General features: G+C 39.0%; 1 protein-coding gene across 2 annotated transcripts in view; it reads right to left on the bottom strand.

Moving 5' to 3' along the window:
• The window catches only part of AKT3 (AKT serine/threonine kinase 3), a 143,738-nt gene extending 121,171 nt beyond the window's left edge, over positions 1 to 22,567 (bottom strand). Inside the window, exons 1-2 of one of the 2 annotated variants that reach the window (XM_060753921.2) lie at positions 21,912 to 22,567; positions 10,119 to 10,268 (exon numbers count right to left, since the gene is read on the bottom strand). In XM_060753921.2, the coding sequence (XP_060609904.1) occupies positions 10,119 to 10,164 (46 nt within the window). In that variant the 5' untranslated portion in view covers positions 10,165 to 10,268; positions 21,912 to 22,567. Of the gene's footprint in view, positions 1 to 10,118; positions 10,269 to 18,784; positions 18,964 to 21,911 lie in introns of those variants that run through there. The other variant, XM_067464662.1, reaches the window with a different exon arrangement.
• Between the last annotated feature and the right edge of the window lie 2,796 nt (positions 22,568 to 25,363).

Genomic DNA, 25,363 nt, shown 5'->3' with positions numbered 1-25,363 from the left:
AAGTGACAGGAAATCTTCTGGAAAAAAGGCACAGACAGCAAAACAGACACTACAGGGATGTTAACCCTTCCCTATGCTATCAAAAGTGATCTCTAGATAGATAGATAGATATATAGATAGACAGACAGACAGACAGACAGACAGACAGACGACTGGAGTTATACTTTAAAATGTAACTGTTCCAACTTACAAATTCAACTTAAGAACAAACTTACAGAACCTATCTTGTTGGTAATTTGGGGACTGCCTGTAGTTACGACATATTGCAATTATGAGAAAGTTATAAAACATATTTTTTGAATAATCTTAAATTTTAATTGAAAGACATGGTGATATTGTGTGTCATAAAACTATCTGCTGCTACATTCTGAAAAGGGGTCCAAGATTTTCACCTGGCTAGTGAAGGGATTTGTGGAACAAAAAAAGTTAAGAACCCGTACTCTATAACATATCAAAACAAGAACAAATTGTTTCAGACTGGTCGCATTATCAAATAATTTCAGTCTTCATACATTAGTATCAAGGAGGAAATATTTGTGGTTAATTTAATTTTATGTGATTTTACTAACTGAAGCAGTGACCACTGAGTTTAGACAAGAAGAGTATATAAGTAGAAGTTACATTATGGAGGGCTCCTATGCAGAGTTCAAGCCAGACAACCAGGCTGCCAATCCTTTCTCTACAATACTTTTTCCTACCCATAATCCCATTAGCTCTTAATCACATCCCAGTCAATATGCATTCCAAGGCCATACAGCATATTCAATATTCATTGTAAATTCTCTTAAATGTACATATATTTGTACTTGAACACACCTTAGGATTCCCTCAAACCTGTTGATTTCTCCCTCTTCTTTATGAATGGTTATGTTTCAAAGGACAATTATTCACTTAACAATTACTGTATATACTCGAGTAGAAGCCTAGTTTTTCAATACATTTTTCATGCAGAAAAACACCCCATAGGTTTATATTTGAGTGAGGGTCCTGATGGGAAGGCATGGGGCTGAAAGAAGCCCTTTTCAGGGCTTCTATCAGATGCATGCCTCTTCCCTTTTTGGCAAAGCAACCCAACTGAATCTCTGTGCCAAGCGAGGAGGAGAGGAAGGCCAGCCAGTTGGGTTTATTTTTATTTTTATTTTGAAATTTATCAGTAGCTGGCTGCATTTCCCAACCCTAAGCTTATACTCAAGTCAATATGTTTTCCCAGTTTTTGTGGTAAAATTATGTGCCCCAGCTTATATTTGGGTTGGCTTATACTCAAGTATATATGGTATGTTTTGTGATAGCAATTACTGTTACATAATTATTTAATCAAAGCAGTTAACAATTAACTGAAATATGAAAGGATGCATAGTATAGAATAGTATAGTACATTATTGCTAGTATTATTTTCATTCCAAAGAAAATGAAATTACTGAAAAATATTAAATAGGATAAAAGAGTACATCAACAATTAGAAACTGGAAAAAGTTGAAAGATATTTTCCCCTTCTAAATATTATGCCATCACCATCTGTGATAAAAAGGTTAATCAAATCTAGGTGTAAAATAAATTAATATTATGATTTGTACTAATGTTGAATTTAGATGTCTTATTACTTTAAAAAGTGTGACCAAAAACATAAGGCTCCCATAAACGCCTGCCATTTCCAAAATGGACAGAAGTATCAGATCACAGTCTGAATCAGTTTTGTGTGAGACTCCAGCCCAAAGTAGAATAAACAGAAATTGTTTATTTTCCTCCATTGCATTTTTGTAATATAGGAAGAGCACAAAAGATTCAAACTGTTCCATCAACCCTGCCTTGCAGCAACCAAACCAGGACAAAAGACTTATTTCAGTATTGCCATAACCACAAAATTCCAGAAATCAGCTGACCCCCATCACCCATATTGAGTTCCATTTGGAAGAAATATGGGATATAAAATAAAATAAAATGTTTCCTTCTTCCAACTCTTTGAACCATTATGTACCAAATTTTCATAGATTGCTTAGAATAATTTCTACCGATCTCTAAATATCAAATCACCCTCATTCATTATCAAGTCATGGACTACCATGGAATTGTTGTATGGAGTGGTTTGGACTTTTAAGAACACTAACTTGTTGAGAAAAAGCTAGAGAAAAAAAAGTTTCCTAACCACATTATGATCTTCTGGACATCTGCAACATACTTTCTTTCACCATAACAGATAATTAGGCATTTGATTAAAGTTTCATATTACGATCAGACTGGAGGAGGGAGGGAAATAGTTTTTCCATTTTTTAACTTTATCCCAAATCACTACAAGTTCCTTCCTATATGTGGATACCCATTTCTCGTTCTCTATCACTGAAGGGATTTTAATAATAATGATGATGATGATGCTTTGTTTATATCCTACCCCCTCTCCCCAAGAGGACTTGGGCAGCTTACAACAAAGAAGAACAGAATAAATAATAATAATCACACAAAACTATTCAGAAAAAAATTAAGTCAAATCAACAAAACAAAATAATAAAACTTGATTTATATCCCGCACCTATCTCCCTTAGGGGAGAACAAATCATGATACATAAAGCATTTCTAAACCAAACTATTGTTATGTGTCTTCAAGTCAACTTGACCCTAAGGCAAACCTAACACAAGACTTTATGCCCAGTATTTGTTAAGAGAGTTTGCTTCATCTAAGGCTAAGAGAGCTTGCCAGTTGATCAAAGTTACCTTGGCAGTTTTCACAGTGGCCTCCTGGAGTCCTAGTCCAAAACTCAAACAACACTACCATTCTGGCTCTCTTAAACCAAACCAAAGCCAAAAACTAAACTTAACCATGTTACTGTTCTAAAATTAACAAATATTAGATATTTCAGGAAAAATATTTGCCACAAACAACATCTGTTATTTCACAGTTGTGTTTAAATTCATGTCCAATATATATATACCTTTCTTCTCATTTTTGCCTTAGATATAAAATACAAAAATGAATCATTTGGTCAGTACCAGAAAAAAGTTACTAAAATTTTAGTTCCAGCAAAATCAATGGGAAAATGTCAGCCATGACTCTCAGGCTCCATATTCTACAGCATTTAAAATGTGACTTCCTTCTTTGGAATTAGCCCTCTGATGTTTGACCAACATTCAAAAATGTCTCAAGCTTTATTTCCCATTACAATAATGGAGCCAAAGGAATTAAGAAGGAAAACAAGTTTGAGAAGGACATCAGTTTTATAGTTGTCATACTTATAGTCCAAGATCATTGTAATGGATTGCATCACGTTTTGGCTTTGCCTTAGCATAAAAGTTCAGAAACTTAGGATCTACGAACCGCTATGGAATCTGTGGCAAAACTTCGAGTTGTTCATGAATAAAGTGCAAATTTTCCTCTATTCATTTAACAACTTAGTCATAATAAAATATTTTGCACTTTCACATTGTTGTATACAGGCACTGCATGAGTTACAAACATATAACTTACAAACAACTCTTAGTTAAGAACAGGACTGAGACAACAGGAAGTGGGAGAAATCTACCCCTATAATAGGAATTCATTCCTGAAAGAGTTATCATAGAGAAAAGGTGTGTCAGCTGAAGCTTTATCACCAATCCTTGTTCTCACAACAGGCCAGATTTTTCAAAATTCAATTATTATAGGGACCGAAAGGAAGGTGAAATCTTCTGAACAGGGGTACAGACAGCAAAACAAACACCACAGAGATGTTAACCCTTTCCTATGTTATCCATATATGTTTGGGAGGGTGGATGTGTGTGTGTGTGTTTGGAGTTACACTTTTAAAATGTACCTGGTCTGACTTACATACAACTTTAACTTAAAATCAAACCTATAGAAATTATCTTGTCCTTATCTTGGAGACTGCCTACATCCTATGTGCATCAAGTGTAATGACAAACACATCTATTTCCAGGTGGAATACAGGTCGGGAACGGCGTGTTGTACATAACAGACATTTTACATCTATCTATACCAGCGTTTCTCAACCTGGGGGTCGGGACCCCTGGGGGGATCGTGAGGGGTGTCAGAGGGATCGCCAAAGACCATCAGAAAGTACAATATTTTCTGTTGGTCATGGGGGTCCTGTGTGGGAAGTTTGGCCCAATTCGGTCGTTGATGGGGTTCAGAAAACTACAAATCCCAGCAACTACAACTCCCAAATGTCAAGGTCTATTTCCCCCAAACTCCACCAGTGTTCCATTTGGGCATATTGAGTATTTGTGCCCTGATTGGTCCAGATCCATCATTGTTTGAGTCCACAGATGTAGGTGAACTACAACTCCAAAAGTCAAGGACAGTGCCCACCAAACCCTTCCAGTATTTTCTGTCGGTCATGGGAGTTCTGTGTGCCAAGTTTGGTGCAGATCCATTGTGGGCTGGGTTGAGAATGCTCTATGATTGTTGGTGAACTATAAATCCCAGCAACTACAACTCCCAAATGTCAAGTCTATTTTCCCCCAAACTCTACCAGTGTTCACATCTGGGCATATTGAGTATTCATGCCAAGTTTGGTCCAGGTCCATCATTGTTTGAGTGCACAGTGCTTTTTGGATGTAGGTGAACTACAACTCCAAAACTCAAGGTCAATGCCCACCAAACCCTTCCAGTATTTTCTGTTGGTTATGGGAGTTCTGTGTGCCAAGTTTAGTTCAATTCCATCATTGGTGGAGTTCAGAATGCTCTCTGATTGTAGGGGAACTATCAATCCCAGCAACTACAATTCCCAAATGATAAAATAACACACACACCCTCCATCCCCACCAGTATTCAAATGTGGGAGTATTGGGTATTTGTGCCAAATTTGATCCAGTGAATGAAAATACATCATGCATATCAGATATTTACATGACGATTCATAACAGTAGCAAAATTACAGTTATGAAGTAGCAACAAAAATAATGTGATGGTTGGGGTCACCACAACAGTAGGAACTGTATTAAGGGGTCGTGGCATTAGGAAGGTTGAGAACCACTGATCTATACATATAAATTCACAGTGGATCAATTATCCACTTTAAAGCTATAACATTATAAGCTATCTTTTTTTTCTTTTTGTCTTGATTTTTAGGCCTGCTTCTGGGTTTTTTGGGGGGAGGGAGAGATTGATTCAGAAAACTGTCTTGGATAGACTGATCAGCTCTAGTTTCTTGGATATGGTTGAATTTACAAAACTGACATTTACATTTCGATATTTGGTATGAAATAAGTAGATTTTCATGTATTAACTTTTCTTTTACCTTTTAATATGTTTCCTTCCTATTTAAAAGATATGAATTTAAACTCTAAATTAAAATATCCTCATTTTTTTATGGGCGAGCAGAATAAAGATTAGTATATGATACATGTTCTGTGTCTAAAGACCTGATAGGAGGAAAACTGGTGCCATTTTTGGAATCAGCATTTCAGATATACCCAGAAACAGGTCTAACATTTGTGTGTCTAACCAAAGTGTGTGTTGGTCAGTGTAATAGCAAGGCAAAACCTACACATCTACGTAGAACAATGAAAAAAGAAAGATAATCTTTTAAACGGTAGAACAAACAGACCTCATACTTTTATGTTTATGAATGTAAACTTTACGGACTATGGTATAAAGTTCCTGAACGGATTTTATTAACCATTATTTTTCCACTTCCACTTCTACTTTCAGTTATAATAATTAAAAGTTATCAAACTAAATAAACTGTGCTGTCTAAAGCATTTTATTACTGGAGGAACATTACACATTGAGCTAAGTGTTCTTTGATAATATTAAAATGAGCAGTATGGAACATCGTGTTGCTAAAGCAAAGTAATAGTCAATCAAGAATTGTTAAGTAATTCATATGTTTTTGGAAATAAGTAAAATAAAGTGACATTTTACCAGGCTTCTATGTCAGTAGTATAGTGAATCCACTTGAGGAGCCAATCTGGAGTTTAAAGCAGCTATCCAACATACTGAACTTTGTTCCCAAAATAGGTTAAATGATCAGACTAAAAACTGGCATGAGAACCCCCAGCTGTCATTTAATCTTGCAGTAGAATGGCTTAAAAAGTTAAAAAAAAAACAAAACAAAAAAACACTGATGCACTAAATACACACAGTAATATTTTCCAATTAGTATGTCCTAAAGAAACAGAAGAAATTTCTGACAAAAACATTGCTGATGACAGATTATCATCAGTTCATTTGTTTTGATTTGTTTGTAAATGATATAGCTTTCTGAAGCTGCTTAAACACATCTGCAATCAAGGTGGGAAATTTCAAAGTGGCCATGCTCCACAGATCATATAGCAGCCTCAGTAGATGAGGTTCTGACATCACATGCACCAATCCATCTTTGACTCATAGTTGACAAGTATGGAAAATGAAACTTCCAATAACAACACAAGCAAAACCAACAATGCCTCCGCGACTCCAGAAGCTACAAGTACTGCAGTTTGAAGATCACAATGAACAATATGTTGAACAAAATATTTGTATGTGTCCCTATAGAAGAGACGCAGTGTTGCACATTGTGGATGGAATGAGAAGGAAAAGGTTTTCCATAAAGAAATTCATGTTTGATTGTCAAGACCATTTCAAAATTAGTATAAACTACATATTTTAATTAATATATAATACTCTTTATATTTTCATTTTGTTTCCCATTCTTTTAAAAGGGGCAAACATTACCTAATTACTCTGGTATACTCTTTCTGTCTCTAGCTGTGAAACAGCCAAGAAAAGTTTCTGTTACTATACTGAAATTTGTCTCCTTTCCTAAGGAAGAAAAATGTCTTGAAAACAAATTGCATCTTTCTATATGGTTAACTAGACACTTCCGAGAAGCCCTTAAAAGTAAGTCAAGATGGCTATTACTGTCTGCCACCATTGTTCTCCAATACCTGGCATTCAGAGAAACAGTGTATTTTATTTTACACTAGCTGCCCCCTGCCATGCGTTGCTTTGGCCCAGTCTGTGTATATGTGTTTTGTATGTGTATGTGTGCGTGTATATATATGTGTGTTTGCTTGTGAGTGAAGGTCACTTGTTGGCCTGATAGGTGTATTTTGTTCAAATTTGGTGTCAATTCGTCCTATGGCTTTTGAGTTATGTTAATTCCACAAATGAAAATTACATTTTTATTTATATAGATATAGTGTATAGTTATGATAGCCATATCCTTTTACTGCTCTTATTAGCTCTTATTGTCCTCCTGCTATTTCACTTCACTTCACTTTATTTCTTAATTAGTCGCTCTCCACCAAGGTGCTCCGAGCGACTTACAGTCTAAAATAGCATTTACACAATATAAAAACATTCAACATAAAAACATTCAACAGTGACTATTTGGCAAATTAGATCTGATTACTTAAATGCACAACCAAACAGCCAAGTCTTGAGTGCCTTTACAAAAGGTCGCAACTCCGACATTGCTCTAATGTATGGAGGCAATGAGTTCCACAGAATTGGAGCATAGGTCGAAAAAGCTCTCGTTGTTGTTGTTCTGAATTACTGTTCTGTACATTTTATTGCTGTGTGTTTAGAACTTTACAAACTGGTAAATAATATAACTTCTAAGTTCATGAATAAATAAAAATAAAATATACCAAACTTTACATTCTGATATGAAAAGATTATCAAGAGATAAAAGTGAAAGGTCTTTGCTAATCTAAATTAGCAAATTCCGCTGATACTTAAGCCTAAAAAGCAGGAGTCAGATCTTGGAAACTAAGCAGGGTAAGATCCAGTTAATACTTGGGTAGGAAACTCCCAAAAAACACCAGGTCCTGTAAACTATATTTCAAAACTACCTGCTAGTATTACATATCTAAGAAAATTCTATGAAATTGATAGGGTCGCCATAAATCAACAGGCAACTCAAATGCGAACACACATGGAGAAATGTAAGTTAGAATTCTGTTGGGGCACTGGACTAGCATAAACTTATTATTCATTCATTGTGTAAGTGTAGTCTCGAGTGTATATTCCAGAGACTACAGAGTCTTCTCTTTGATGGGAGGGGAAGGGAGAATAAGGAGTTACTTGAGCATTACACTTTTTTTATTCATTGTATCAGAAGTGAAGCAAGGGTACAGTTGCAATGTATTTGAAAAACACAAAGTTTACAAAACTTGGCATTATACCAAATGTCCTTTGACCAGTAGCTGGCCACTTGGAGTGCCTCTGGTGTTGCTGTAAGAAGGCCCTCCATTGTGCATGTGGAAGCATTGCACATGAATGAATTCAAGTTCATGGTGCCTGTTCCGCAATCACTGGAATACTTCTGGCATCTGTTATTACTATTCCAACATATTAGGTTAAAAGTGTACAGAACTTTGATAATGATCTAACTTCTCCAAAATGGGTTAGAAGTTCATTCCAGTTCTAAAAGACTAATAACTGTGATATTAAACAGAACAGAGGCCCTCTTCAATCTACAGGATTGCATCATTTTCCTGAAGGCTTCCCCCCCCCCCCCCCAGAAAAACCAGAATGGTCCAAGGGACTCAGTTCAGATGTACCTGGAGCTACACAAAATAGCCTTAAGAACTGCATATCACCACATAATAGAACTTTGCCCACACTATCTCACACTCTGAAAATACTCCTCTTGGCACATGACTGCCCAGGATTCCCCTTCCCTTCCCTTCCCTCCCCTCCTGCTCTTCTTCGGGCAGCAGTGTGAACCACCTCCTGAAGGAGCACTCTTCAGGGAGTTACTCTAGAGACCCTGGTCAGACCAGTGCACCTTCCCAGAGTGACTTTTGGAGGGGGAACATACCCTTGAGAAAGGCGGCTGAGGAGGAGGAAGAGGAGACAGAGTTACCCCCCCCCCCCCTCATTGCCAAGGGTGGAGGCCGAGAAGAAGGGGAGTGTGCCAGCAGGGAGCAGCTGAGTCCCATGGCAGTGGAGGCCAAGGCACAGGCTTGGAAGAGGCTCTGCTTGGGGCTGGTGTCGAGGCCACACATGACTGCCTCAGTCCTCCTCTCAACCTGGGGATGTGGCGGGCCACCGCATCCTCATGCTAAAAGGACAGTGAGACAGAGGGTCTGAGAAAAGAGCCCAAGGAGCCAATCTGGGCCATGGGCCTGGGTTTGCAAATATTGCTTGAATTACAGGAAAGATACACATAGTAAATAATTTATTTAGTATAGTTGTCTACAAATTTCAGATTTCCTCATTTTCCAATTAACAGAACAAAATAGCTTAACTATATATACTTGGAAAGTGTTATCAAGTTCCTTCAATGAACTCTTAAAAACAAACTGAGGTATATGTCATCTGACATAATACCCCAAACCCAACATATTAAACACAACAACTCACAACTCCTGAATTTTTCCCTATTTCCATTTATTAATTTAGATTACAGTAAATTTATTTTTAAAAGATCTCTAACATTTCACTAGCTCCCATTCCACATAAAGATAATCACACCATTACTTAATGCATCAAGACATGTATGATTTCTTGTCCCCACAAAATTATTACAAAATCCTTTTTTTAAAAGGCAAAATGCCATCTTTAGTTGACTCAATACCTAATAAGAACTAAACAGCCTATAACAGACTCATTCACAACTGTTGTCACATGCCTGAGTGAGAGCTGCAAATAAGGATCAAAATAGATAAAATATTTTGAATAAATTAGAAACAATATAATTGTCCATAAAACTACAACACAAATTTGCTCTGTTTTTCAACAAAAGAAGTATCAATGTTGCACTTATTTAACAACAAGTGAGTATAACATTTGAAAAAAAAAGTCTAAGAAACTGATTGTTTTTCTGAGATTTTGTGGAAATTTCCTTTTGTCATATAACAATTTATTTCACTATGGCTGCAGCGTAACTTCTGCATACTCTAAATAATTAAACAGACTGCAAATCAGTAAGACACTGATTTGTCCCAAACTACTTGTGCTTTTAGAGTCATGCAAGTAAGCAAATAAATTACTGAAGAAGACAAGAAATACTATTATAGAACTCAGAATGATTCCTTAAATATATAGATTGAACATTCTCTCTAAAATATGTCCAAGCCAAATTACCCATTATTACTTATCACTGAAACAAATATATGACAACATATCACTTGGTAAAAATAAAAGCTAACGATTAATGACCTAATTCTTACTGTGATGTATTTCATTTTACACTTACCCCTTTTTTGAACCCAACCTTCTTTCACAATTGTAACATCGCTCATGGTGGCTCCACACTGAGCCCTTAATTCAGAAAAAAAGCAAGTCTTTTGCTTTATCGCTTTGAGAATTTCACGTCTCTTCTGAATTTTCAGTTTTTTAAATCAACCTGAAAATATAAGATATAAAACAGAAGTTAATTATCTTGAAAAGGCTGTAATTTGTTGTACAAACCCACAGTTCTCAGGTTCATTCCCTAATATAGGAGATTTAAAGTCCATCTTTCCTTTGAAAGAACACTCAAGGTAACTTACAAACCACAAAAATGTGATGCTTATCTACAATCATACACACATAAATCAGCAAATGAAAACATACTTAGTCTTTAAAACAGGTTTCCAGTAGACTTTAACTGACACTGAGAAAATAATTGTATCAGATAAATGTTCTTTGAAAGACAACAGTGGCTTAGGTTTACCACTTGCTACAAAAGTAAGCTAAATTCATTATAAATTGACTTAATAAATATTAAAGAAATGGGAAATATTAGGTCTTGTAAAGAAACAGACTGCTACTACTAATGCAAAATTGAAAAGTTTGAAAAGAACTCCTTGTGAATACTGTACTAGCTTGTATGTTGGACTAGGAGTGCATCTATACCACAAAATTAATCAGTTTGACACTAGTTTAACTTTCATGGCCCAATGCAGTGAAATCCTAAAAGTTACAGTTTTACAAGATATTTAGCCTTTTCTGCAAGAGTACTGGCACTTCACTAAACTACACATCCCAGGATTCCATAGCACTGAGCCTTGGCAGTTAAAATGTTGTCAAAATACAAAAGCAGAGTTTTGAAAAGTGTACATCATGCGAATAGACTAAAAACCAACACATCACAATTTCCTGAAAAAGCCAAAGGTTCCTGATTGGCATGGAACCTGCACCAAAATGTTTGAAATGTAAAGCTATGTTTGAATATTGTTTGGTTTCAATCAGCCATTTATGTGCATTCTAGAGCAGTGCTATTCCAAGTGGTAGTACACAGGCAAGCACCAGTAATTTCTAGGAGGCTAAGATCACACAATAATAATATTGACATAAATAAGTACTGATCACTATCACATTGGGAGGAAATCACCACCATTCAACCTTATTAGATAACTTGAGAAGCACCATTCTAGAATTTTAAAAAAAGGAAATTTGAAGTACAGGCAGTCCCCAAGTTGCAAACAAGACAGATTCCGTAAGTTTGTTCTTCAGTTGAATATGTTTGTAAGTCAGAACAAGTATATTTTTAAGTGTAATTCCAGATATATATAAGCTTTGGATAGCATAGGGAAGGGTTAACAACTCTGTGGTGTTTATTTTGCTGTCTGTGCCCCTGTTCAGAGGATTTTACCTCACTTTCTGACATTGTGATAACTGGATTTCGAAAAAAAGTTTACTTGTCATGGAAACAAGGATTGGCGATAAAGTTTCAGTAGAGACACCTTTTCCTCATAACTCTTTCAGGAGTGAATTTTCCTTCTGAGGGGTAGATTTCTCTCACTTCCTGTTGTCTCACCCCCGTTCTTAACTATGAGTCATTCGTGGGTTGAATGTTTGTAATCTGAGAACTGCCTGTATTTGTTCAGGAGGTATTCAAAATAACTGATGGACTGAATCTAAAATCTGACTAATGCTTTGTTTTGGTCCTATAAGATAACACATCAATTATTACATCTCTTTTCCCATCTACACTGACCATTTTTTTACCATTTAGGTCAGTTAGTGTGGATCAGCCTGTGGGTAGCTACAACACATATAGTCTGTTCCAGTTTAACCCAGGGAAAGCCACTTAATATGGCTGCATCCCAGATTTGAAAAATACAGAGAAAAACCCCATGACTTTAGGTGGTGCAGACACCCACCCTGTGCCCCTTGGGCTCCCTTGCTCCTCCCAATGTCCTTTGTCAGTCACATGGCACAAAACTGGGAAGAGCCAAAGGAAACCCTGCAGCTTTCTCCCACCAGCACACATGGGCGAAAAAGGCCTATGGGGCCTCCTTTTGCTGCCTGCTGGGGGAGGCCCCATAGGACTCAAAATTTGCCCCTCATAATAGACAGACTCCTTTTTTGAAGGGGGAAATGCAATTATTGTGTAATGAAATACGATACTTGTAGACTTGCAAAACCAAATTAGATTGTAGTAATATTTTAGGGCTCGTATTGTGCTCACAAGAAGATACAAGAGATCATAGAGTTAAAAGAGACAAAAATGACTATCCAGTCAAACCCCCTGCCATGCAGGAACATACAATCAAAGTACTCCATGCCTGTTAAGAACCTCCACAAGAGACTTCACCATATTCTGAGGCAGAACATTCCATTGTCAACCTGTTCTTACTGTAAGGAAACTTTTTCTAATGTTTAGGTGGAATCTCCTTAAATTAAACCGCAATTGAAGATTTAATCTTGCCCTATAAAATGATATAAATTCCACTAAAAATTAAAATCTGAAGAAAATTTAGGCTTCATATTTAAAATGTTTGGTGTTATTGGTTATAAGGTATTTAGCTTCAGCAAACTGAAATACATCTTCCATATGCATTAATTTAACTGCTGAACTGCTATGCAATAATTTGTATTGCAGTTTGTGCTGCAATACAAACTATGTAGCCCCCCCCCCCCAAAAAAAAAAAAAAAGCTATGAAACTCTCCTAGCATTGGACTCTTTTCAGTGATAGGGCACAAGAACTTCGCCAATCAACAGAAAGCTCCAGGCTAGAACTGCCACTTACTCTCTCTTGGGCTCGGAGCACATTAGTGTGAAGAGACTATGAGAAAAGCCTTGACATCTTAAGAGGCAGAAATTATAGCCAAGGATTAAATTGCTCAACACCTATGCAACTTTCAAAATACATTATACCATACCATGTTGAACTTCCCTCACAACTGTAACACTAGAAGAAAAAAGTTAGAAGGGAAAAATTATTTCTCGGTTGCTTTTTCAAGACTAGTTTCAGGAACATCTGGCAAAGGCCCAAATTCCACCAAAGGTCTATTGTCACTGCAAAGATTCCCTCAAAATTATATGTTTGTTTGCTTAACTCTTACTCTAATCTAATCTATGGAGATGGTGAGAAGGACCTTCTAACTCACTGGCTCTTTATGAAAAAGAGAAGAAGGATCAACAACTATGGTGTCAATAGCAATGAAAAAACTGACCACCTGAGAGAGTGTCTCACTGTTTTTAAAGGTATCCAAAGGCCCTCAAATGCCTGGAGAATCTCCAGAATTATCATTCATAAACCCTATCTTATATTGGAAAGAACAGAATTTTACTAATCACAGAACATCAGAAACAAATACCACCGCTAATTCCCTTCATATTTTTCTCCAAGAGTATCACTAAATTTAATACCATTTCCATACATTTTAAAAGACAAAATGGTCGAAACAATGTGCCTTACAGTTAAATATTAATGGCAACTGCCCTGTAAAAATATTACAATGTGCTAGTAGTTCATTCAATTGTGGCTACTGTTATTGAAGCCTGTTCTCCTATATATACGTCTGACAGAAGTACAGACTCTCTTCCCACAGAAAAATATATTTAAAAAATTAGCTTCCAAATATGACAGAGATTTTGGGATAGGGGAACAGAACAATACAAAATAAGAACTTCAGAAATTTATTGAAAAAATTACACATGAATCATTTAATGCCCTCATTCATGATTTACAGAAAATGTGTCATATTGGATTCTAGTTTTCCTTCTGTAAGAACTCACATTCCTCACCCCTCCCCATTCAAGCACTCAGTGAAAATGGCTGAGGTTTGGGGAATGACACAATATATGACAGAAGGAATTACACATCTGACAAAAAATCACTCCCATTGTCTAAATAAAGGTACAAAAGATGACCCAAACCAAAGTATTTTTCATTTCTTAAATCATAAAAATCTGCTTTCGCATTTTGCTTCAGTGTTACATAGCTTATAATGCTATAGCCAAAGATTGCAAACATGAGTTTATAAATAAGAGTGATAAAACATCTAACGTTCTTTTTATATCAAATCAAGTTTTGCAAAAAGCATTTTAATAATATAGAATTTTAATAATATAGTGTTCATTTTATGATCAAAAGCTGTTGCAAAGTACCTTATTGCTACATTTGGAAATATCTTTTCTAACCATCTTTGAAAAAACTTCAATTGACACAAGTATCAGGCTTACAAGTAGGTTTTTAGGAGCACTTTCAATCTTTACAATGGAGCTAGTTCTTAAATGAGAACCCCCCCCCCCCCCACAAAAAAAATATGGATCTTATCTCACAAATAAGTCTTAGCTCACAAATGTGTAAATACTGAATAGGACACCAGCCATTAACATTAAAATGATACTTCCTGTATACACTCACTTGAAGGCTTGAAATTTTATCTTGTAAAGTCAGTGGAAAGACCAACATATGTATATTATTAATGACATGTAAGCTAGATCTTTTTCAAAAGCATCAATTTCTTTCAGCCTCACAAGAGAAACTTTATACATGTCATTAGCGAATACAATAGCAGTTCTTTGAGTTGCCTCTAATAGAATCCTATGCTAAGAATGAAAGTGAGCATCTGTACTAAATTCCAAAAGCTGAAGAGAAAGAGGTTGCTAAAATCTTTATATAAAAATTCCTGAACATAACATTTCTTCTAGATTTCATACCATGGTGCAAATAATAATAATAATAATAATAATAATAATAATAATGTCATTGTTGATCATAATAAAGGGTCTCCCTAAATAAAGTGAATTTTCTTATATACAGACCTTTCATTAAACAATTGATTGAATGTGCCCACTGTAGTTGGGATTTGTGGTAGGATTTAGGCCACAAGGTTCGTATGATGGTAAAACATGAGCTTTAGAGGCCTGTCAAACCCATTGGTTCAGTCCTCCATACATGAGAGTAGTTTCTGAAACCCTTACATTTCATGTCCACAAAACAGACACAGTAAAGGCAGGAGCTTTCATAACATAAGTGAAATATCCAAATATTGCCTTTGTGTCTGTCTATATATGTTGTATGTCTAACTGGCACTGAATGTTTGCCATGTATATGTACATTGTAATCAGCCCTGAGTCCCCTGCGGGGTGAGAAGGGTGGAACATAAATATTGTAAATAAATAAATAAATAAATAAGGGGAACCACAGTAGAATTCCAAAACTGACATACGACAATCACTCAACCCTTCAGATGTTAATGGACTGAAACATCCAGCACTCCCCATTATCAGCTATGTTGGCTGGGGCCCGAGAGGAGCTGCAGTCCACTGGCAATATTTCCCCTCCTCTTTTATGCTTTATGTATTTTAATATGATTACTACATCCTATTTCCCTACTTCTGTGATTGAGATCTATTTATATGTAGCTCATAGAAATATTAGTTTGGAAGATTTTTTGTACAATTTTATGCAAGTTATATTCATGTTCAAAGGAGCTTACTAGTGGAGAAGTATAGATAGAATCCTAGAATAATAAGAGTTGGAAGAGACTACATAGTCCAACCTGCCATGCAGGAAAAGTACAATCAAAGCACCCCCGACAGATGGCTATCCAGCCTGTTTAAAAGCCTTAAAGGAAGGAGCTTCCACCACACTCCGAGGCAGAAAGTTCCGCTGCTGAACAGCTCTCATTATCAGGAAGTTCTTTCTAATGTTCAAGTAGAATCTTCTTTCCTGTAATTTGAGACCATTTGTTCAAATTATTGGTTTGGATAGGTTAGCAGAGATGCTATCATTGGTTCAGAAAGGTTGGTAGGGATGAATTCTTATATAATTATTATATTATATGTACCATCAAGCTGACTTTATTTATCATGACCCTACTAATGAGACACCTCCAACTTCAATTGCACTGATTTATCTAATCTTGCCCAGACATATACTATATACATTTACCTTGGAAGAAGCCTCACTGAAGGTCTTTCAACACAGCCATATAACCCAGACTATCAAGGCAGAAAATCCCACACTATCTGCTTTGAACTGGGTTATCTGTGTCCACACTGCCATATATTCCAGTTCAAAGCAGATAACGTGGGATTTTATTCAGTTGTGTGGAAGGGGCCCAAATTACTTGAGGCTCACTTTTGAGATGAAGAGTCCCCTTCAAAGGAGATACAATGGGGAAAATAAATATAATAATATTAGTAATAATAATAATGTGTGATGAATTGTGAATATGCCACTAATTTTCAAGTAAACAATTTAGAGTTGTTGGTTAAAATTCAAATTATCAAACTTGTTTACTTTAAAGGAAAATGTATAATCTAACAATTAAGTGTTTGTTATAAATTAAACAACTTCAAAGTATGCAAGAGTTATTCATATTTTTAAAAGCTTTCAAAATCTACCTTCATTTTTATGTTAGCAATGATTTCACTTTTTAAAAACAATGGCTTAATACAATGGCTAATCAAAGGTCCCATCTATACTGGCATATAGTCAATTTAAACTCATATAATACAATTCAATGCGGTTAAACCGCATTATATGAGTCAACACTGATCATATAATGCAATTTCAGTATTGATGAGGCCAAAGCTGAAGTAGACTCTTAAAGCAATTCTCGAACAGTAACTTTAGAACATATGTAAATCCCGCTGGTTTAATGGATCAACACTACTTGGGATAGCAATTGGAATTAATCTAACAAAACAACATGTACAGGCTGTTATCATATGTACTTCTTTAAGGGATTAAAACTCTTTCAATGAAACAGGAACAAAACAACCAGGAATGAGTTTATTTTGAAAATAACTACTATTTTAATGATATTGTTTAAATAATAAATAAATAAATTGATTTCATTTCTATGCCATTTTTCTTGAGAATAGGTTGTATCAAACAAAGTGATTTTGTTTGTAAACATGAAGTAGATCAGAATGCTTACTTGTTTTCCTGTTAGAAGAAAAATGCTTCATATAATCTATTATTGTACTATCTCCAATATCTCTGAATACCACTACAGAGTATGTTACAACACCTTCAGTATTATTAATAAAAGTTAAAATTTAGGGTAAACCAACATAAAAAATATATGCTTATAAAATCAAAGAAAAAATGAGATCCTTGTCCACAACATGACATTTTTAAAGTATTTCTGAATAAAATATACATATGCAGAACTTTGGACACTGCAGATAATTCTGGGTACTCTTCTTCTGACGTATCTGTGTAAGCATTCATGCCCACTTCAACCAATCAGGACACAAATACATTATAATTAGCAGTTCAATCCAATTAAAGATATTGAGGTCAATCTAAAACTCTCTACAAGAAAACAAGCACACCTACTTACAGTATCTTTTTAAAGTAGTCCAAACAAATAGGAAGAATTAGTTATCTGTTGAAAAGCATATTTTTCTTATGACTAAATTGCATAATATAAACAAGAGTACATTTTAACAAGAACATTTTGAAAACAACATTAAGATGTATATTTGAGATATATTTAATTGAAACTACTTATGGAAAATGTTACAACTGTTTTCATGCTATATTAGATTTCATGTGCAAATATGCCAACAAAGGTGGTATATGTGCACATATGAAAAAAATGTGCTTTCCAACAAATAAATAAAATTGTTCATTATCACTGTTTCACAGCTGTATACACAGATTTCAGATTTATTTCTTCAAATGATGTATAAATAATTGATCCTACCCACGGAGCCTGGAAGAGCAGGAGGAGGGGCAGTTCAAGCCCTCCCTGTGAGTAGACCTTCTGTGTATATGTCTCCTCAGGACATAGTAATCAGTAATGTACTAAATGATCGAGCAACTATTATTGAGAATGCCTGCAACATATCGTACTTGAAAGAGAGCTACACAAATCATGTGGAAGGGACTCCTTAGTATGCATTATGATTATATATATATATATATATATATATATTACAATAACAAATAGGGAAAGTGATATGCAAGTAGACAAATTTAGTAACAGCGTGCCTTCTAATAGTGAGCCCACCACACCTTAAAAACAGTTCCACACTTCCTGATTTTACCAAACCTCCACAATATTCAGATAGCTCATTTCCTTCAAAACTAGGACTCTGGTTCTGAAATCTAACATAAATCCTATTTTAAAGAACAGACTTGGACTGAGGCCCAAGAAATAAACACTTAGATTATTTCATTAGTTCTAATTTCCAACATTATGATGTAACATCATGAACAATTTATGAGCAAACAATAAAATTGTCATCAAAAACTACCAAATTGTTTGAACAGGACAAAATAGCGGTCTGAAATGGCTTGTACCCATATACTCGTGGTGTTAGGATGGTATATTTAAAATAGACTATGTTTAGAAGGGAAGGTACATTTCTACATTTCAAAGGCGAAGGGGTCAGGCCTTTGTCTCAAGTTATGTGTTTTATCAGGCCTGAGAAAGGGGAATGCCCATCAGTTGCTCTATGTGCAAGGCATCCATCCACCATGGCTGCTCCAGCAGAGACTGATGCTCAGGAAAAGGTTTGTTTACTTGCAACAGCAGCAGCAGTAGCAGCCCTTCAGCAATGCATTGCGAGGAAAAAACAGGCTATTTTTTCCCATTTCTATTATTAGCACACCGCGAGCGGTTTTAACGACACAATAAAACATTTATTACTTATTAACGATTGCCATTATACTATACGTTTACCTCTAATCCAAAAAAACGAGCCAGAAGGGAGGGAGGGGAGTAGGAGGTGGGAAGAGAAGCGGGGAGAAACAGAGGCGTGTAAAAAGGAAGCCCAGTGGCCGAAGAAACAGGAGGAGGCCCTGGATACTGGGCAAGGCGGAGGGGAGGGGGAGCCAAACCAGGCGGCATCCTTCCGTTTGTAAGGAAGCGACATCCCACATAAATAACTGCGTGCCTGCGCGCGCGTGCGCGGTGTGTTGTGCCTCGTGGCCAAGCAGAGACCTTCTTCTCTAGCCTCCCCCCTTCTCCGCGTCCATCTCCTCCCCCCCCCCCCCAATTTAATGTTACATAACCTCCCTGTCTCTACAAGAGCCTAACAGGCCCCGCCAAACACGCAGACAGACATGCACACAGACAGGAGAGGGCTTATTATATCTGATAATAAACAGGGTGGGTTGCTATCTATTTCCTTGCTGCAACAGCTAAGAGGCCACTGATCGTCGTGGTATCCATGAACCTCTTTCTGTGAAGACTGTGGGCCCTTCCAGACAGGCCTTATATCCCAGGTTCTGATCCCAGGTTTTGTGCTTTAAACTAGGTTATATAAATCCACACTGCCAGATAATCTGGAATAAACAGAAAACCTGGGTCAGATCCAAGACTGTGGGCCCTTCCAGATAGGCTCTATATCCCAGGATCTGATATCTGGTTTTCAGCTTTAAACTGGATTACATGAGTCCACACTAGCAGATAATTTTGGATAAAGGACATCGAGTCCTTCGGGAGATGCTAGCGGGGTACAAATAAAGTTATAATAATAAACAGAAAACCTGGGATCAGATCCTAGGATATAGGGTCTGTCTGGAAGGGTCCTAAGTGATGGCTGCAATGCATGGAAGACAAATTCAGGCAAAGCCTCTTCCAAGCACACCAGAGTCCCATGGCTGGCCTGTGGGCCCTTCCACACAGCTCTATATCCCAGAATATGAAGGCAGAAAATCCCAAATTATCTGCTTTGAACTGGGTTATCTAGGGCCCCTTCCACACAGGTGAATAAAATCCCACATTATCTGCTTTGAACTGGAAAACATGGCAGTGTGGACTTGGGATATCCCAGTCCAAAGCAGACATTGTGGGATTTTCTGCCTTGATATTCTGAGTTATAGGGCTATGTGGGAGGGCCCTGTGAAATTTGGCAGTCCCTAGCTACTGACAGGATCCCATGGGCAATTCAGTCATTGTAATCAAACCCAGAATGTTTGGAAGACAATCCTACTGGGCCAGGATTGATCTCCCTATCTATCTCAATCAGTGGACCCTTCCACACAGCCCCCTATACCCCAGAACATCAAGGCAGAAAATCCCACAATATCTGCTTTGAACTGGGTTATCTGAGTCCACACTCAGATAATGTGAGTTTTTCTGCTTCAAAATTCTGGGTAATAGGGTTGTATGGAAGGGCCTGTGAAATTTGGCAGTCTCTAGCTACTGAAAGGATCCCATGGACAGTGGATACGGATTCAGTCGTTGTAATCAAACCCAGATGGTTTGGAAGACAATCCTACTGGGCCAGGAGTGATCTCCCTATCTATCTCAATCAGTGGGCCCTTCCACACAGCCCTATACCCCAGAACATCGAAGCAGAAAATCCCACAATATCTGCATTGAACTGGGTTATCTGAGTCCACACTCAGATAATGTGGGGTTTTCTTGATATTCTGGGTTATAGGGTTGTGTGGAAGGGCCCTGTGAAATTTGGCAGTCCCTAGCTACTGACAGGATCCCATGGGCAATTCAGTCGTTGCAATCAATCCCAGGTTTGGAAGACAATCCTACTGGGCCAGGATTGATCTCCCTATCGATCTCAGTCAGTGGGCCCTTCCACACAGCCCTATATCCCAGAACATCAAAGCAGAAAATCCCACAATATCTGCGTTGAACTGGGTTATCTGAGTCCATGCCGGCCTCCCAAACACGGTTGGCGGGGACGAGAGATAGGGCGGTCTCGGTGGTGGCTCCTCGGCTGTGGAACGCCCTTCCTACAGACATTAGGCTGGCACCATCTCTCATGGCATTCTGAAGAAAGTTGAAGACCTGGATGTTTGTGCAGGCATTTGAGTAATCTAGTGCAATCTGGTAACTGAATATAGGAATGGAACAATGGACGACGAACTTGGATCATGGTTGGATGATGAGGCGATGGGGTATGGGGTTTTTTGTAATAATTGTGTATTGGGATTGCCTATTAGTTATTAATGGAGAATGTGTTAAATCAATTGTCATTTGTTGTATGGAACTATTGCTGTTTTTATTGTCTTTACTGTTTGTGAACCGCTGTGAGTCGCCCTCGGGCTTGAGATACAGCGGTATATAAGCATAGTAAATAAATAAATAAATAAATAATGTGGGATTTTCTGCCTTGATATTCTGGGTTATAGGGTTGGGTGGAAGGACCCTGTGAAATTTGGCAGTCCCTAGCTACTGATCCCATGGGCAGTGGATACGGATTCAGTCGTTGCAATCAAACCCAGAAGGTTTGGAAGACAATTCTACTGGGCCAGGATTGATCTCCCTATCTATCTAAATCAGTGGGCCCTTCCACACAGCCCTATATCCCAGAAAATCCGACAATATCTGCTTTGAACTGGGTTATCTGAGTCCACACTCAGATAACGTGGGGTTTTCTGCCTCGAAATTCTGGGATATAGGGGGTGTGTGGAAAGGCCCAGAGACACTGTCTGAAGGGATGGCTAGGCCAGGAATGCCTCCCCCTCCCCCTTGTTGATAAATAGAGAAAGATAGACAGATAGATAGAGGGAGGAGGCATTGTGAGGAGGAAAAGGGATGAAGAAGAGGAGGAAAGTAAGAGGGGGGGGGAGCTGAGAGGAAGAGGGTAAAGGGGGGGGCGTTGCTGTCGCGTGCGTGACCAGCCGCAGCTCTGAGGCATCCCTGCAACTCGCTCCCTCCTCCCCCCGCCCTCACCTCACGTGCCCCAAGAGCAGCAGCCAGCGCCCAACCGCCGCTCCCCCCTCCCTCCCTCCCTCCCTCGAACGCGAGCGCGCGCCCCTAACCGCCGCTCTCCACTCCCCCCTCCCTCCCTCCTTGATTGACAGGTTCCCAACTCCTCGCGCGCCCGCTCGCGCCTCACCTGCAGGGCAGGCGGAGGCCGTTGATGGATGTTCACCGTTAGCGGGAAGGCGGCATCGCCATCGTCGCCGTCGCCTTCTTCTCCTCCTCCGCCGTCTCCTCCGGGCAGGGGGGCTCCCACAATCCCTCCTCCCTCGTCCCCCCTGCCGGGCTGAAAGTCCCTTCACGGCGGCTCTTCCTCCTTGTATTTCTTTTTAAATTATGATGATGATGATGATGATTCTTTTACCTCAGCGCCAGGCCGGGCCTCGACTTGGCGACGCTCTGAGGGAGAGAGGGAGGGGGGGGGCGGAGGGGGCTACATGGAGGGCGCCTCTCCTTCCTTCCCTCGCGCCTCACTCAGCTTGGCCACCACAGCAGCAGCAGCAGTAGCATCCGCGGAGGAGTCAGGGCGAGGCTGCGACCGCTGCGGCCTCCTGACTGACTCCCCAGGGCGGCTCCGGGGCCTTCCCTTCGCCGCCCCCTCCTCTCCCTCCTCCTCCCCCTCCTCCTCCTCTTCGGCCACCTCGTTATTGACTTTCAGGAAAACTCCCGACGTCACGGGCTGCCCCCAGTGTGTGTCTCCCCCTCCAAGGCGGCGGCGGCGACGCCGGAGCAGCAGCAGCAGCATCGGTATCCCCCAGTTCTCGCGAGAAGCGGCGATGTGTCGAGTGGGGCGGGGGGCTGCCAGACAGAGCGAGGGAGGGAAAAGGCGGGGGCCGCCAGACAGAGCGAGAGAGCGAGCGAGCCAGGGAGGGAGGGAGGGAGGGAGGGAGGTGAAGAGGGAGAGCGGCAGGCAGAGGGAGAGCTTAGGACACTCCGGAGCCAGCATCCTCCCACCAGCCAGGCTCCAGGCGGAAACCCAGCGGAAGGGGTGATGGCAGGAAAAGGTCGCTTGGAAGGAGGAAGGAAGGAAGGGCACAGCCGCCATCCAGGTGGCTCTGGAGGCAAAGCGGGATCTGCCCTTTCCTAAACGAAGATGGACGGGAGAAAGATGGATTGGATGGTATCTCGGCCCCAGCTATACAACCATGTAATCAATCAAACTGTTAGGAGATAGTCAATGTAGACCAGGCATGGGCAAACTTGGGCTCTCCAGGTGTTTAAGACTTCAATTCCTCCCTCAGGCCCCTTCCTGAGGCCTGAGATAGGGTCTTGTAGGAGTTGAAGTCCAAAACACCTGGAGGGCCCAAGTTTGCTCATGCCTGGTGTAGACTTATATCATAACTGCACTAACCATATGATGCAGTTTCTTTTTTCCCCCAAATATTTTATTGGTTTTCTTAAAGTAGGTAGTCCCCTGACATTAAGTCCAGTCATGTCTGACTCTGGGGTGTGGTGCGCATCTCCATTTCTAAGCCGAAGAGCCAGCGTTGTCCGTAGACACCTCCAAGATCATGTGGCCGGCATGACTGCATGGAGCGCCATTACCTTCCCGCCAGAGCGGTACCTATTGATCTACTCACATTTGCATGTTTTCAAACTGCTAGGTTGGCAGAAGCTAGGGCTGACAGCGGAAGCTCACGCCGCTCCCCGGAATCGAACCTGCGACCTTTCGATCAACAAGCTCAGCAGCTCAGTGCTTTAACCCACTGGTTTTCTTAGAATACATCAATACCTTCAATAATCTTATATTCCATCCTCAATTCATTACATCAACCAAAGTGTATATATATCTTGTATACTTTTGTCCCCCACCTCTGTGCCCCCCCCCCCTTCCGAGCCACTTCAATTTGCATTCTCTTTCCAAAATACAATTTCTTCTTGTGGAGGTAATTTCCCGTCTACTTCTTTTAAGCCATTCTCAATAAATTTTCCCCAAACTTTTATCAAAATCATTTTCCTTCCATACCCTTTTTCTGACTCTTAACCTACATGTCAATTTATCATTTATTGCTATTTCTCATAATTCTTTATACCATTCTACAATTGATATGTTTATTTTACATTTCCAATTCTCCATTATCAGTAATCTTGCTGCAGTTAACATGTTATCTATTGCATCTTTCTCTGTTTTTTTCAATTTCTTAACATGACAACAATGCAATACTTGCACTTTTCCCTATCTTCATATCCATTATAGCTTCTCTCTCTCCAAATACCTTCCCCCAAAATTCATTTACATATTTACATTACCACTACATATGTATATATGTACCCACCTCCTGACAACCTCTCCAACATTTTTTTGTGGAATTCCTATTAATATTTGCAATCTTTACTGGTGTTAAGTACCATTTCCAAACCAATTTGTAATAATTTTCTTTAACATGTATCGATAAGTTCTTTAAATATCTTTGATCCCATATGATGCAGTTTCAAACTGCATTCATTACATGGCAGTTTCACCTTGTCTCCTGTGCTATGTCATCAGTAGGGAGCCCCTCCCACCCAGAGCCAACTGCTGTTCTGAACCAGAGTGAAGCGAGAAGGGGTCAGAAGACAATTCCACCTTGTCTCCTGCCTATGTCATCAGTTGGGAGCCCTTCCCCCACACCACTAACTGCTGCTCTGGGCCAGAGTGAAGGGGGGGGGGGCAGAAGACAGTTCCACCTTATCTCCTGCCTATGTCATCAGTTGGGAGCCCCTCCCCCCAGCACCAACTGCTGCTCTGGGCCAGAGTGAAGAGAGAGGGGGCCAGAAGACAGTTCCACCTTGTCTCCTGCCTATGTCATCAGTTGGGACCCCCCCCCCCCAGCACAAACTGTTGCTCTGGGCCAGAGTGAAGAAAGGGACTAGGAGACAGTTCCACCTTTTCTCCTGTGCTATGCTAATAATATAATATAATAGATATACATATATTATTTATAATATTATAATGTAATACACTATAATACTAATAATACAATATTATAATTATATATCTTATTACATGTAATATTACTAATACTATTACAATATAATGGTATAGTACAATATAGTAATATATAATACTGATATTGTATTATGCTAATAATATTGTGTGTGTGTGTGTATCTATCTATCTATCTTGTAAGCTGCTCTGAGTCCCCTTCGTGGTGAGAAGGACGGCATATATAAGTCATCAATAAATAAATAGATGGAGCCCTCGCCACCTCTTCTGCTGTTCTCATGACCCCTTATGTAAATCCTTTGAAGTATCCAGGACTTTGTTCCTAAGGTATATATATGTAAACACTTCCCAGAGCGGCCTGCAACAAGAACTGTGTCTTCAAGGTTTATGCTCAATTTTTTTAATGATCTCTAATCTCTATCCTTTTCACTGCTGTTAAAAGCCTATGGGCTCACAAACAAGTATGTATATATAGCAGTGATTCCCAACTTTTGTAGGTGAGATTTTTGTGAGCAACAAAACCATGAAGAAGAAAAAGTAATTCACAAACACTGAATCAGTGACACCTGGCTTGAAAGCACTACACCTTTTTTTTTTTTTACCAGGGACCACTTTGACCAGGGACCACTCTCCAACATTAGTACCAAAAGGGTTACAAATCA

Source organism: Anolis sagrei, chromosome 1 (assembly GCF_037176765.1).
Source record: "Anolis sagrei isolate rAnoSag1 chromosome 1, rAnoSag1.mat, whole genome shotgun sequence".
Taxonomy (NCBI): domain Eukaryota; kingdom Metazoa; phylum Chordata; class Lepidosauria; order Squamata; family Dactyloidae; genus Anolis; species Anolis sagrei.
This window is presented reverse-complemented; position numbering and strand designations above follow the sequence as displayed.